Source organism: Schistocerca piceifrons, chromosome 1, assembly GCF_021461385.2.
Source record: "Schistocerca piceifrons isolate TAMUIC-IGC-003096 chromosome 1, iqSchPice1.1, whole genome shotgun sequence".
Lineage (NCBI taxonomy): Eukaryota > Metazoa > Arthropoda > Insecta > Orthoptera > Acrididae > Schistocerca > Schistocerca piceifrons.
Window position 1 is genome coordinate 911,411,981 of NC_060138.1, and position 12,878 is coordinate 911,424,858.

A 12,878-nucleotide genomic window follows, 5' to 3' on the forward strand; every position below is an offset into this window, starting at 1 on the left:
ACAATGTTAATTTGAACTACTTAGGCTGTTAGATACGAGAAACCAGTTGTCTTGAGTGTCCAATAAGATTTGTAACAGTCATTAAACAAAAGTTAAAATCGTTAACAGGAGGAGGTAGTAGCTACAAGATAAAAAAACACATTAAAAAAAGGTTTGCATCACCTCCATTCTGAGTGTTCCGGAACCTGCCCTTTTTATTGCTCATGAAAAGCACACATTGCACGTTGTACCACCATACAGTGAGACCTTCAGAGTGGTGGTCTAGATTCCTGTACACACTGGTAACTCTAATACCCAGTAGCATGTCCTCTTCCATTGATGCATACCCGCATTATTCTTGGCATACTATCCACAAGTTCATCAAGGCACTGTTGGTCCAGATTGTCCCACTCCTCAATGGCGATTCAGCGTAGATCCCTCAGATTGGCTGGTGGGTCATCTATCTCAGGCATGTTTGATAGGGTTCATATCTGGAGAACGTACTGGCCACTCTAGTTGAGCTATTTTGTTATCCTGAAGGGAGTCATTCATAAGATGTGCGCGAATTGTCATCCACGAAGATGAATGCCTCGCCAATATGCTGATGTGGTTGCACTATCAGTCGGAGGGTGACATTCATGCATCATACAGCTGTTACGGCGCCCTCCATGACCACCAGCGACGTATGTCTGCCCCACATAAAGCCACCCCTAAACAGCAGGGAACCTCCACCTTGGCTGGCTGCTGTGGCCGAGTGGTTCTAGGCGCTTCAGTCCAGAACTACGCTGCTGCTGCGGACGCAGGTTTGAATCCTGCCTCAGGCATGGATGTGTGTGTTCTGTCCTTAGGTTAGTTAGGTTTAGGTAGTTCTAAGTCTAGGGGACTGATGACCTCAGATGTTAAGTCCCAGAGTGCTTAGAGCCATTTGAACCTCCACCTTGCTGCGCTTACTGGACAGTGTGTCTAAGGCATTCAGCCTGACCAGGTTGCCTCCAAACACATCTCCCGCGATTGTCTGGTTGAAGGCATATGTGACACTCATCGGTGAAGAGAACATGATGCCAATCCTGGGCAGTCCATTTGGCATGTTGTTGGGCCCATCTGTACTGTGCTGCATGGTGGTGTTGTTGCAAAGACGGACCTTGCCATGGATGTCAGGAGTGAAATTGTGCATCAAGCAGCCTATTGCGCCCGGTTTGAGTCATAACATGATGTCTTGTGGCTGCACGAAAAGCATTATTGAACATGTGGCGTTGCTGTCAGAGTTTCTCTGAGCCATAACCCGTAGGTAGCAGTCATCCATTGCAGTAGTAGCCCTTGAGCGGCTTCGAGGCATGTCATCGACAGTTCCTATCTCTCTGTATCTCCTCCATGTCCAAACAACACTGCTTTGGTTCACCCTGAGACACCTGGACACTTCCCACGTTGAGAGCTCTTCCTGGCACAAAGTAACAATGCGGACGCGATCGAACTGCGGTATTGACTGACTAGGCATAGTTGAACTACAGACAATACGAGCCATGTACCTCCTTCCTGGTAGAATGACTGGAACTGATTGGCTGTTGGACCCCCTCCGTCTAATAGACGCTGCTCATGCATGGTTGTTTACATCTTTCGGCGAGTTTAGTGGCATCTCTGAACAGTCAAAGGGACAAAGTCTGTGATACAATATCCACAGTCAACGTCTATCATCCTCATGCAAAACTTTGTTTGGTGTGTGTGTATTTCAACTTTCTACCAAATGTGTATTACATTTATTTAATGGCAAGGAATTTAGAAAAATTTATTCATATTATCAGGTGCACAGGTGATTAAACTGCCTCTACCATTGTTGCTATATACAACCCGCAATGTTATATTTCGCCTTCAAAACCACATTAGAGATTCTCGTATTCTCTCGCTTACCATGTGCAGACTATTAGTCCTACAGAAAAAATGAGCAGACCTTCTGGAAATTGAATGTAGTTAAAGCTTGTACTGGAATATATTTTTGCAGGAGGTCATTGTTCTAGAGTTATTCAAGAAACACGTACAAAGGTGACCTTCAAACACACTTTTTCCTTGCGTCAGGCAATCATGATGATTGTGGCACTCTCCCCTACCACTGTATGAAAAATGTTCGGTAAATTTTCATAGACGTCAGTTTTAAAGTTCGTAAGTGCTTGACTAAGCTGGTGGCACAATAAGGCTAGTCAGTGAAGACCAGAAAAGGTTGAATGAGGGAAATAATTTATGCAGTCGCAAAATTTTTTACAGTGTTAGTAGGGAGTATCAAGAGCAACATACTAGAAATTTCGACTGGTCAGTGCCAAGTGTGGGAGTGGGGGGTGTGTTTGATGGTCACTTTTGTAAGTTTTTCTTTAATAGCTCAAAAACTACAGCCTCTATCAAAAACGTAACCCAATACAAAATTTAACTATACTAAATTTCCTACAAAAAAGTTTCTGTTCATTTTTTTCTGTAGGACTAAAGTTTGCATGGTGTGTGCAAGAGAATATGAAAATCTCGTGCATTGTGTTTGAAGGCATATATAACGTTGCAGGTTGTATAAAGCAACAGTGGTAGTGGCAGCTGATTTATTGCGAATATTGAAAACTTGAGCTAAAATTAAGTTGTCTATCCTGTTTTATCCACTGCATTGTTTTTTTCTGCTACTATTTGGTGGCGGTGGTGGTGGTGATTATTGGAAACGGTGAAATATAGCTTTTTCTCTTATATTTTCTCATATTATCGATGTGTCTTTCACATGGGAAATGCAGTGTATGATTCTTCTATGCATCTTTTATTTTTTAAGAAATTATGAAAAGGATGGACTGCTACTCACTGTAAAGGCGAAACATTGCACTGCATGCAGGCGCAATGAAAAGATTGTTACATACGAGCTGTTGGTGAAAGCCTTCTTCAGAAACGAATACACATACACACATTCGCACAAGCAGGCACCCTTCACCCACACATGAACGCTACCTCCAGCCGCTATGGCTAGAATGCAGAATGATTCATCGTAGCCGTCAAAATGAGGTTGCCATGGCAGCCAGAATGTGGTGTGTGTGTGTGTGTGTGTGTGTGTGTGTGTGTGTGTGTGTGTGTTTCTTTTCTGAAAAATGCTTTGACTGAAAGCTCATACATAAGTCCTTCTTTTTTTTTTTTTTTTTTTGTCTGCAGCTCAATGTGTCATCTTTAAAGTGAGTAGCAACTTAGCCTTTCCATAATATTGTTGATATTCCAACAAGCACTATTGTTCTTTTGTTATTTAGGTTGAGGTGGAGGAGCTTGAAGAGGAGGAAGAGTGGGAACGAGAACGGTCATTAAGAGAGGCTGTGAGTGCAGTTGCTGGGGGCAGTGGTGGTGGAGGCCATGGTGGCAGCAATGAGGACATAGAACTGCGACAGCTTGCAGAGCGGTTGAGACGCGAGATTGGTGCTCTGGCGGCATTGGCACGTGCCAAGGAACATGAGTGGAACAGCATTTTACGTTTGAAGAAACTTAAAGAGGAATCACTTGTGAGGCTACAACGCCGTAGGCAGGTAATGTTGTCACATTTTTTGGACGTGTGGTTTTCTTTCGATGATTAATATTTTTATCTATATTTTGGAATAATGTTGACAACAGTTCTGAAATACCAGTGAAGTGATTACAGACTGTTGACAATATCCTTTGGTGGGTGAGTTGTTAGAAATCAAAGTCTTGGCACTATTTGGTTACTACCCTAAATGAGCAGCTTGATGCAGTTTCCTTGGTGTACTAGTCTGTCTAAAATGAGAAAGTATTCCAGGTCAATGTAACTATGGTTTGAAGTAAACTCAGTTCAATTCAACAGGGTATCAGTTTTTCTCATGTTGTGGATATCATTTCAATCTCATCCCTCCTTATATTCCCATCTGTTAATTGTCACCTGTTTTATTAAGGGACATTGTGATAGAACTGCATTTACCAGTTGCAGAGCACACTACCTTTGATACACCTGTTCTGCTTTGAAAGGCTGTTTTAAGAATGAATGTGTAATATGATGACATCAGTGAATGTTGTTTTCTTTATTTGTAGACACACGTGTGAAACTTTTTTTTCTATCCCTCAGTTCTTCATTTGTTGAGTATTTTATTGAATTTTGCTGAATGACAACAGAAAAAGATAATTTTGTTACTGATCAATAGGACTGACAAGAATCACAGTCTTGAGAAACAAATTTCTGTCATTCTGTAGAGGTCCTTCAGGAGATTGTGGACATGCAGTACTTGAAAGTTACTGTGATAATTTTGGCCATTAATTATTTCTATGGTTCCTGCCCACATTGCCAAAAAGTTACTCAAATTTACCAGCTTCGTATATGACAGTGTGAGAAAAAATTGTTTGGTGTTTTCATTTATTTTCTCTGATTTATATTGGTCTCCAATAGAAGAAAATGACTTTATTGAAAAGTTTATTTTTGAAAATCATGAGGCCTTAGTAATTGTGCTGATAGACATGTTTTTAAAATCGTGCTTTCAGTGAAATATCTTAAAAATCTTGCACTCGTGATCATGCAAGCGTGTGAAAAGATTGAAGAATTTTGAAATTGTTTTGTGATTGCGTACAGGAGTCAGAACAAAACGTAGAACTGAGGATGAAATTTCATGTTAATTGTCTGCAAGGACTCATTGTTGCCACAGATTGTAAACAGAGACTTCTTAAAAAAAACAGGCTTTGAGGTCAGGAAATTTGTAAAAAATGTGTTTCTTTGAATATGAATGTGTTGTGATTCCAAAAGATAACTGTATTGGAATATATAAAAGTGCATTCATAGGTCCCCACAGTGTTTCACAAAAATGGATCACCTGCATCTGCCAGTTTCTACTAAAGACAATATTCCACAGGACATCCATGGAAAAAAATGTGACCTTCTAAAATTTCTGTGTGTTATTTATTTGATAAAGCTGCATATCAAGTCTTTGCCCCTCAGACACACATTACAAACTAAGGAAATGAAGCGTTTTAATGCTGCTCCTAAAGGAATACTTCAGTATGACTTCAGGATGTATACACCCCAGGACTACTGGGAAATCTGGGAAAAACCTGGGAATTTATTCATCTGGGAGAATTCTGGGAAAAATATGGGAATTTTTTAGAATTCCAGGAATATTTTATTGGCTTGGTTTTCAGGTAAATTTTTTTTAATTAGCAGTAAAACATTAACAAGAGAGTAACACTAGAATAAAATTTTAGTTGAAAAGAAAATGCACCATTTACAACAGCAAAACCCGGTACACACACAAGCATCTGCCGAGAGCAAATTATGTCAAAGGGTATGTAATACTTTGTAACAACAAACTACTTCCGAGGCGTCTTTCTCGTGGGTCTCGTTTCAATGAGTGTTACATCACAGCTCTTTACATTTCCAACAGATCTTGGGAAAATACTGTGAATGGTGATTTGAGAAACATTGCTTTCAAAGTAAATTTTCTTTTACACAAGATGAGTTATGTTATGTGGGAGAATGTGTGATGAATTCCTTAAGTCAAAACTTAAAACTAAGGACCAGCCACTGAGAAAAATTTTGAGCCCAGGAGACCAACCACTAATGTCATTGATTAAAATTTTATTGACATATGTGCATTTGGTATATCTTAAAGGGTAACACTTGTTAAAAAAGAGATGAAGTTTCAAGGTTAGATTTTATTATTTGTTTAAGTTCTTTCATAGATTACATATTACGCAATGTCAATGGCAAAAACTATAATTATTCTAAAACAAAAAGTGTGAAGTGAGTTCTTAAGCTGTTTCGTACTTAATTTGCTTTTCTATGAAGAAGACAGTGCTTGACAGAACGTGTATTCAGCCAGGTAACCAATGAAGTGTTTGATGCACAGCAGTGAAATTTATAAATCCCTCTGCCTGTCTAACAATGCTTGTCAGAAATATTCAGCTGCTGCAGTTTAAGCCATGCTCGTAGGATCCTGACTAAGCGCACCTCAGAAAAAAAAAGCAGCAAAAATTTTTGAAAAGTTGTGAAAGCTTAGCTTCACCTGTAACTATACTGTGTGTATATTAATTTAAACCTTTAACATAATCTATTTATGTGTTCACACTACGTGACAGTTGGGTTGCTATTGGCTGAATACACCATGTGTCCTATGTCCTTAATAGCTGCTGTCATTGGGTGACAAGATCACGTGGCATGAGCTGTGGTAGGCTGATGAAAGTGTGTCGCAGTCATGATTTCGGTGCTTTGGAAGCTACCATGTTGTACTGTATTTGGGGAAATTTATGTGTATATAAATTGTGTATGTTGCTGTGCTGCACATCAGTAATCTTTCCAGAACTCATTGCCCGGTGCCCCCCCTCCCCCCTCCCCCCCTCCCCCCCCCCCCCCCTCCCATCCACATATATACCCTGTTCCTCCATAGATAGAATTTTTGGGAGCACTTCAGTTTTTCTTTTGGTCATCAGATGAAAGGTGGCACATGTGAGAAACTTGGAGGATGAGCTCACAAGTGCATATATCTGTGATTCTAGAAAGAGAAAGGTCCAAACTGAATTAGATATTAATGAAACGCATAGCAGTAAATTTTGCTGACTCCTTAAGAAAGTAAAAATATTGCTAGGGCTTCTGACAATGTTATCAAATTAGGTTTTAATTTCATGCAAGTTTGACTCTGCTGAGTATTCTTGTGCAGGAAACCTCAAGTCTTTTGCAGTGGATGATCTCTTGTGATTACAATTGGGTAATATATGGTGTTGAAATTAAGAAAACTAATTGTTCCATTTCACGTCAGCTGATTCAATCATTTGGAATATTACATGCATTTGACACCCATTCAATGTGAGTGAAGTAATACTTAACTGTTTCTGCTGCCTCCAAATATCATGAGAATAATTACTACTGATTTTTCAATAGTATTGTTTGCCACAGTCATCTATATATTCAAATTTTGACATTTGCTATCATTAAGCAGCATATTGTTGCATGTAATGTTGGAAAATTTACGTATAGGAGTTAGTTTTGGTCACTTTAGCAATACTTTAATATTTTGAGGGCACTTTTCTGTCTTTTACTTACAAATTTAGGGAGAAAACACAGGATCCACCTTCCACAGCTCTGTTTTCAAGTGTTTAATTGCATATATGATTTTTATAGAACACTTGCTAATCAGATTGTTTCATTCTGAAGTTTACTTTTTTTCTCCCCAAAGGTGCTGATGATTGAAGCTGGAGTTAGTCCTGAGAACTGCGGTCCAGCGGCAGTGGATACTGACATGTCCAATCTGCCAGTGGACGAAAACATGATGCGCGGCACGTCCTCACCACCCAGTCGCTGCAGCTCTTCGGGTAGCCCACCAAGAACTGCTGGCAGGGGTAATAGTGGACGAGGTTCAAGACGAGCACAGAATCAACAGTCAGCAGCTACTGGCTCTGTTTCCAAAGGTGTGTTCAATAAAACATTTAGAAGGCTAGAAGGTGGAGATATACAGGCTGTGAAGTTTCAGCTTGCAGCAGTAATAGTGTCACATTATAGAGAGTAGGACTTTCATTCCTACATTATGGCTTTCTTTAAAGTATAATCTGTTGTCTGGAAAGACATTTATACAGTTTACTTAAAGTATTCAAAAGTATTGACTTTGTAACTAATAAGAATCATAGTTTTGACCAGTTATGTTTTCCTTCTCACTATCACATTAATTTTTGTCGGTAATAGAAATGGGTATTTAGCCCATAATGGAGGACAAAACAAAACAGCTTTGGAGAGGAAGCAGATAAAATTTCCTGAAATCTAGTGAAAGTGGAAAGGAGATAAAGATGGGTTAGAAAATGTGAAGAGAGAAAATTATTAAATGAAGAATGATAACATAATAATGATAATTAGGAAATAGGGAAAAGGGAACCAAGAGAGATTGTATAGCAGTATAGGTTGAGGTTGAAAGCTAATGTGCTTTAGCATCCCTCTGAAATGTGCTCACTGTTGTAATGTTGTTATAGTCTTCTGAATTTTGAAATGTGTGTTTTCACACATTGAAAGTAACAACTTAAAAACTTGAAACAATTGAGTCAGAATACTGCATCCATCCTTCACCCTTCTGAAGTTGTTCATTTCTTTGCATGTGGCCATAAAGATTAACTTTGCGTTTATGCACTATACTGTAATTTTGTCTATTGTAGGTTATATGCTTATTGTTAAACTTTTGTGTAGATGCCATTTTCATTAGTAATGTGGGCCCAGTATATTGTGCAAGATTTTTTCATTCTTCATTCTGATTAATCAAGAAACGTTTTGCAGAGGGAATGAGACACTTAGATGCACTGGTCTGAAGGCACTGTTGTACTGATGAATACTGGTATTTATCTGAAAGCCCGTTTTTAAATACTTCACATGGTTTGTAAATCGATTTCCATTTTTCTGCCTCTCCTTTTTGGCTTCAGTCCATTTGCCCAGATGCTAACACATTTTCTTGTTCTGTGGCTGACATTTGACTTGGTTATATTGGTTGCCATCTTTGGCTTGCTTTCTTTTTCTTCTCCTCCTCTTTCTTTTATCAAATCTGTCTGTGAAATCCTGTTTGTGTGGGAACTTTCAGCACATTAATTGTTCTCTCACTATTTCAAAATCTTGTAACATTATGGCTGTGTTTTCATAGCGCAAGATGCTGGAGTTAATGTGTGGTTGCTTTTTTTATTTAAATCACTGGGGATATCCACGGTGGTTTAAGCTGGTATTGAAGTCATAGTTTTTTGCATGGTTTTTGTATATATTATTTTTCCCAATGTATAGTGAAGTAAGATTGGTGAAGGTCCATCCTGCTGTCAGAGCCCTGTTTTGATTCCAATCAGTTTAGAGTAACATTTTCAAAATTTTATTTTGGACAGGGTGTTAGCCAAAGTCACCCTCACAAATTGTTACTGTTAATTGTTGTCCCCATTTCTGTATGCATGTTATGTAATTCATGACACTTGATGGAACTGTGTATCTTTTTAAAATATACATAATTCAGTCCTCTGGCAATTTTTTCTACCGTAGATTTATTATGGTGCTATATAAAAATGTATTGCTTCTTCACAAGTAAGATTCCATAATCCTGGTAAAGAGAGATAGACCTGAGCATTTTGGTCAGTCAGTCCATATACCATTTTTGATTCTGCCATTTACTTGCAGATTTTGCCCTTGAGATATAACAAGACAATCTATTTGGAGAACTCCTGTTATTGAGTTTGGTGATTGCCATGTTGTTTGACTTGTGGCCAGATGATTTAAGTGCTTGAGTGATAGAAAGTTATGATTATCACATAACTCAAAGAGCTATTGCACATCTCCGTTGGAGCTTAATTCTGTATCTGTTCTTCTCTTCCAATACAACTCTTATATTACAATCAAACAGTTGAATCTTCCCATGATGTTTTAAGGTCAGAATTTGTCTGTTTTTTTTTCCAGGTCCTTCTGATTTTCATCATTTGTTGGAGTGTAGGCATTAATTAATGTGTGTTTAGTTTTATGCAGTGCGTGGTTGGTAAACAGTTTGTCATTCATGGCTGTGTAGTGTGAAACTGACTCCTTTTTGGGCTTTGCTCTTCGAAAGCAATATATTTGACACTAAAATTTTACATTGGAAACAAAGTAACACATGACAGGTAAAACAAAGCAGATGTAAACAGCACTGCAAAAAAGAGGGCATTCTTGGCCAATAGAAGTCTGTTAATCTACAACATTGGCCTTAATCTGAAGAAGTAGTCTCTGAGACTGTTAATAACTCAAATGCAAAATATTAACATGCCACAATAGTATTTATTAGTTTGTCATGAACTGGCGATTGGCTTGTTAGGCCTTCATCAGATAAATTAATGCTGAATAGGTATTCCACACAATTTCAGTGAGAGTTCATAGCTGTACAAAAGAATGCTTTGCAACAGTATGTGGCATTCTATACATATTAGAGATACAAAACACAACATGGTGCAATACCTAGAGAGACACTGAACAAATAAATCTTATATTACAATATATTCAAATATTAAAACTATGTTGTGTATAATACAGAAATGTTGTGCAAGTGAGTACTGGCAAGGACAATCTGGTGAATGTGTTGAACAGACTGAATAAAGAGAGTGGAAGAAAGATATATATGGAATGTGGGTATGGAACAGTTATAACAAGCATATTAGCTAATGGTGGGAGGAATAACAACAGGCTGCTACTTTAATAAAGGTGAGTAATGGACCTGTGTATGTTCATTAAGAACCAGATCCGGATGTATTAATAGCCAGAATTCCAAGTAATGCTACTTTTCTCCCTTTATTCCCTTTATGAAGAACATCACATTTCACACCATAAGAATTACTTTCTTTCAGAGCATGTTCAACAAATGTGGAATCTTTCTTTCTCTGTCTCCAACTCATTTCATCAGGGTTGCTACAGGTTTGGGAAATAAGGGAAATCATGGAACATCAGGGAATTTCACACACATCAGGGAAATTTGGAAAAAAAACCCTGGGGAAATCTCATTTTTGTCTCAGTAGATGAAATGGTTTGTTTACTGAGGTGTCTTGCATAGTTGGTGGCTGGGTGCAGTCGAGTATGTGTGCCACTTCCCTACTCCCTCATTACTAATGCTTTTCTCCCCTTCCTAGCACTCCCCTCAGCTTGCAGTCAGTGCTGTCACCACTTCTTGTCACTAGCCTAGCAGCTGCCGATGGGAGGCATGAGGAACGGCTTGTTTGGATCTGATTCTCGGAGACTGTTGATGCAGTGGCCTTGGACAGTGGTCATGTGTGCACGAGTTGTGTCTTAAGTGAATGTGTGTGCACTCTCTTTTTCTGACAAAAGCTATAGCCGAAAATTTAGTGGAGAGAGAATGATTGTCTTTCCTACATGCCTGTCTGCTCAGCAGTCACCTTTATGGTGAGTTGCTACCTATCCTCATTATTATTGATTCTCAGAGTATTTGAACAGGTTATCTGTTGCATGGATTGATCCCCATGGTATCATTTCATCGACATTGTCTGTGGCTCATGAGTAGCTGGCCACACAAGGGGATTTCTGCAACAGGCTAAAACAACAGACTGTTTCTGCAGGTATCTGTAATGGATCGGGCCTGCCGATCTGAAGCCATTCGGTTCCCATTAAGGAACAGACCATACCTGTCGGATCAAGTCTCACTGACCTGCCACAGGCCAGGCCAGGTCTGTTTGTGTGTGGTGCAATGCAGCAGATTTTCGTAGTAATTCTGTGGATCCAGGACTGCGGTGCTCCTCAGCAGGCCAGAGGCCTTGGGTGATGATAAAAAGAAGGATCCTGTATTGTATGATTATATGATAGTGGAACAAACACTGGTAGCAGTTACTTCTATAAAATATCTGGGAGTATGCGAACGGAACGTTTTGAAGTGGAATGATCATATAAAATTAATTGTTGGTAAGGCGGGTACCAGGTTGAGATTCATTGGGAGAGTCCTTAGAAAATGTAGTCCATCAACAAAGGAGGTGGCTTACAAAACACTCGTTCGACCTATACTTGAGTATTGCTCAACAGTGTGGGATCCGTACCAGGTCGGGTTGACGGAGGAGATAGAGAAGATCCAAAGAAGAGCGGCGCATTTCGTCTCAGGGTTATTTGGTAAGTGTGATAGCGTTACGGAGATGTTTAGCAAACTCAAGTGGCAGACTCTGCAAGAGAGGTGCTCTGCATCACGGTGTAGCTTGCTCTCGAGGTTTCGAGAGGGTGCGTTTCTGGATGAGGTATCGAATATATTGCTTCCTCCTACTTATACCTCCCGAGGAGATCACAAATGTAAAATTAGAGAGATTCGTGCGCACGCGGAGGCTTTCCGACAGTCGTTCTTCCCGCAAAGCATACGCGACTGGAACAGGAAAGGGAGGTAATGACAGTGGCACGTAAAGTGCCCTCCGCCACACACTGTTGGGTGGCTAGCGGAGTATAAATGTAGATATAGATGATTGATTTCAGGAATTGCAACTGTCCCACCATACATATGTTGTACAGTGTGGCATTTTATAGACGTGTTATTTGTTCTAGTACATTTGGCACTTCAAAAGTACTTTATATGTTAGAAAGTATGGATGACAAGAAGAAGAAAATTGAGTCAGTCACTGGCAGTTTGTACATTGTGTGCCCATACATTTCTCGAAAGGAAAATCAAGCAATACCTGTAAAATAATAGCTATAATACAGTGGGTAATAACTGACAATAAAGAACATAGTAGACCAGCATTTTATTGGTGGTCAGCTACAGTGTTGGCTTATACAGTTATTCCCTGCCTCATACACTTCTTCCAAAAGGCTTACTTTTTCTGAGGTTATTTCTGAAATTAGTGAAAGTATTTTAAGTCTGTCATGCAACTCCAAGGAAATATGTATTTTTGTCACCAATTGTGTTTTGTATTATTGAAATAAAATAACATCAGTGGTCTTAATGAAACACACATACCATTTGGCTTGCTTTCTCCATCTAAAAACTGTTCATATCAAAAGATGTTGATGTTTGTACTAAAGATTTTTGCTCACATCAGGGAATACCATCTGATTGTAAGTTTTTTAGATATTTCCTCATTTGCACTATTGTTTCTTTTAACGTAACTGCAAAAACAGATTGTCAGTGAATGTCGTAACTTACCATTGAGATGTCAAAACTTATCAGGAAAAAAAATCCTAAAACTTGAGTGGAAACCAGGGAAATATCAGTGAATTTCACATGGGGAAACTTGTGGCAACCCTGTTCGTGCTCAGTCAGTCTAATAGTTATAGCCCTACCTGATTGACCTTCATATAATTTGCCATACAGATTGCAGGAAATTCTATAAATTCCACTCTGTTCTAAAGGGGAAATCTTATCTTTACTTTTGAACGGAAGGTGGGTAACAGTTGCAATGACCATTATCCCTGCCCTCAGATTACCAAGCAGTCCAGTATTGGGCCA

At 39.1% G+C, this 12,878-nt stretch overlaps 1 protein-coding gene across 1 annotated transcript in view; it reads left to right on the forward strand.

The window, feature by feature from the left end:
• Positions 1–12,878, forward strand: part of LOC124776490 (actin cytoskeleton-regulatory complex protein PAN1-like) — a 581,518-nt gene that overhangs the window by 539,448 nt on the left and 29,192 nt on the right. Inside the window, exons 4-5 of the mRNA XM_047251509.1 lie at positions 3,237–3,506; positions 7,149–7,380. Coding sequence (XP_047107465.1) covers positions 3,237–3,506; positions 7,149–7,380 — 502 coding nt within the window. The remainder of the gene's footprint in view (positions 1–3,236; positions 3,507–7,148; positions 7,381–12,878) is intronic.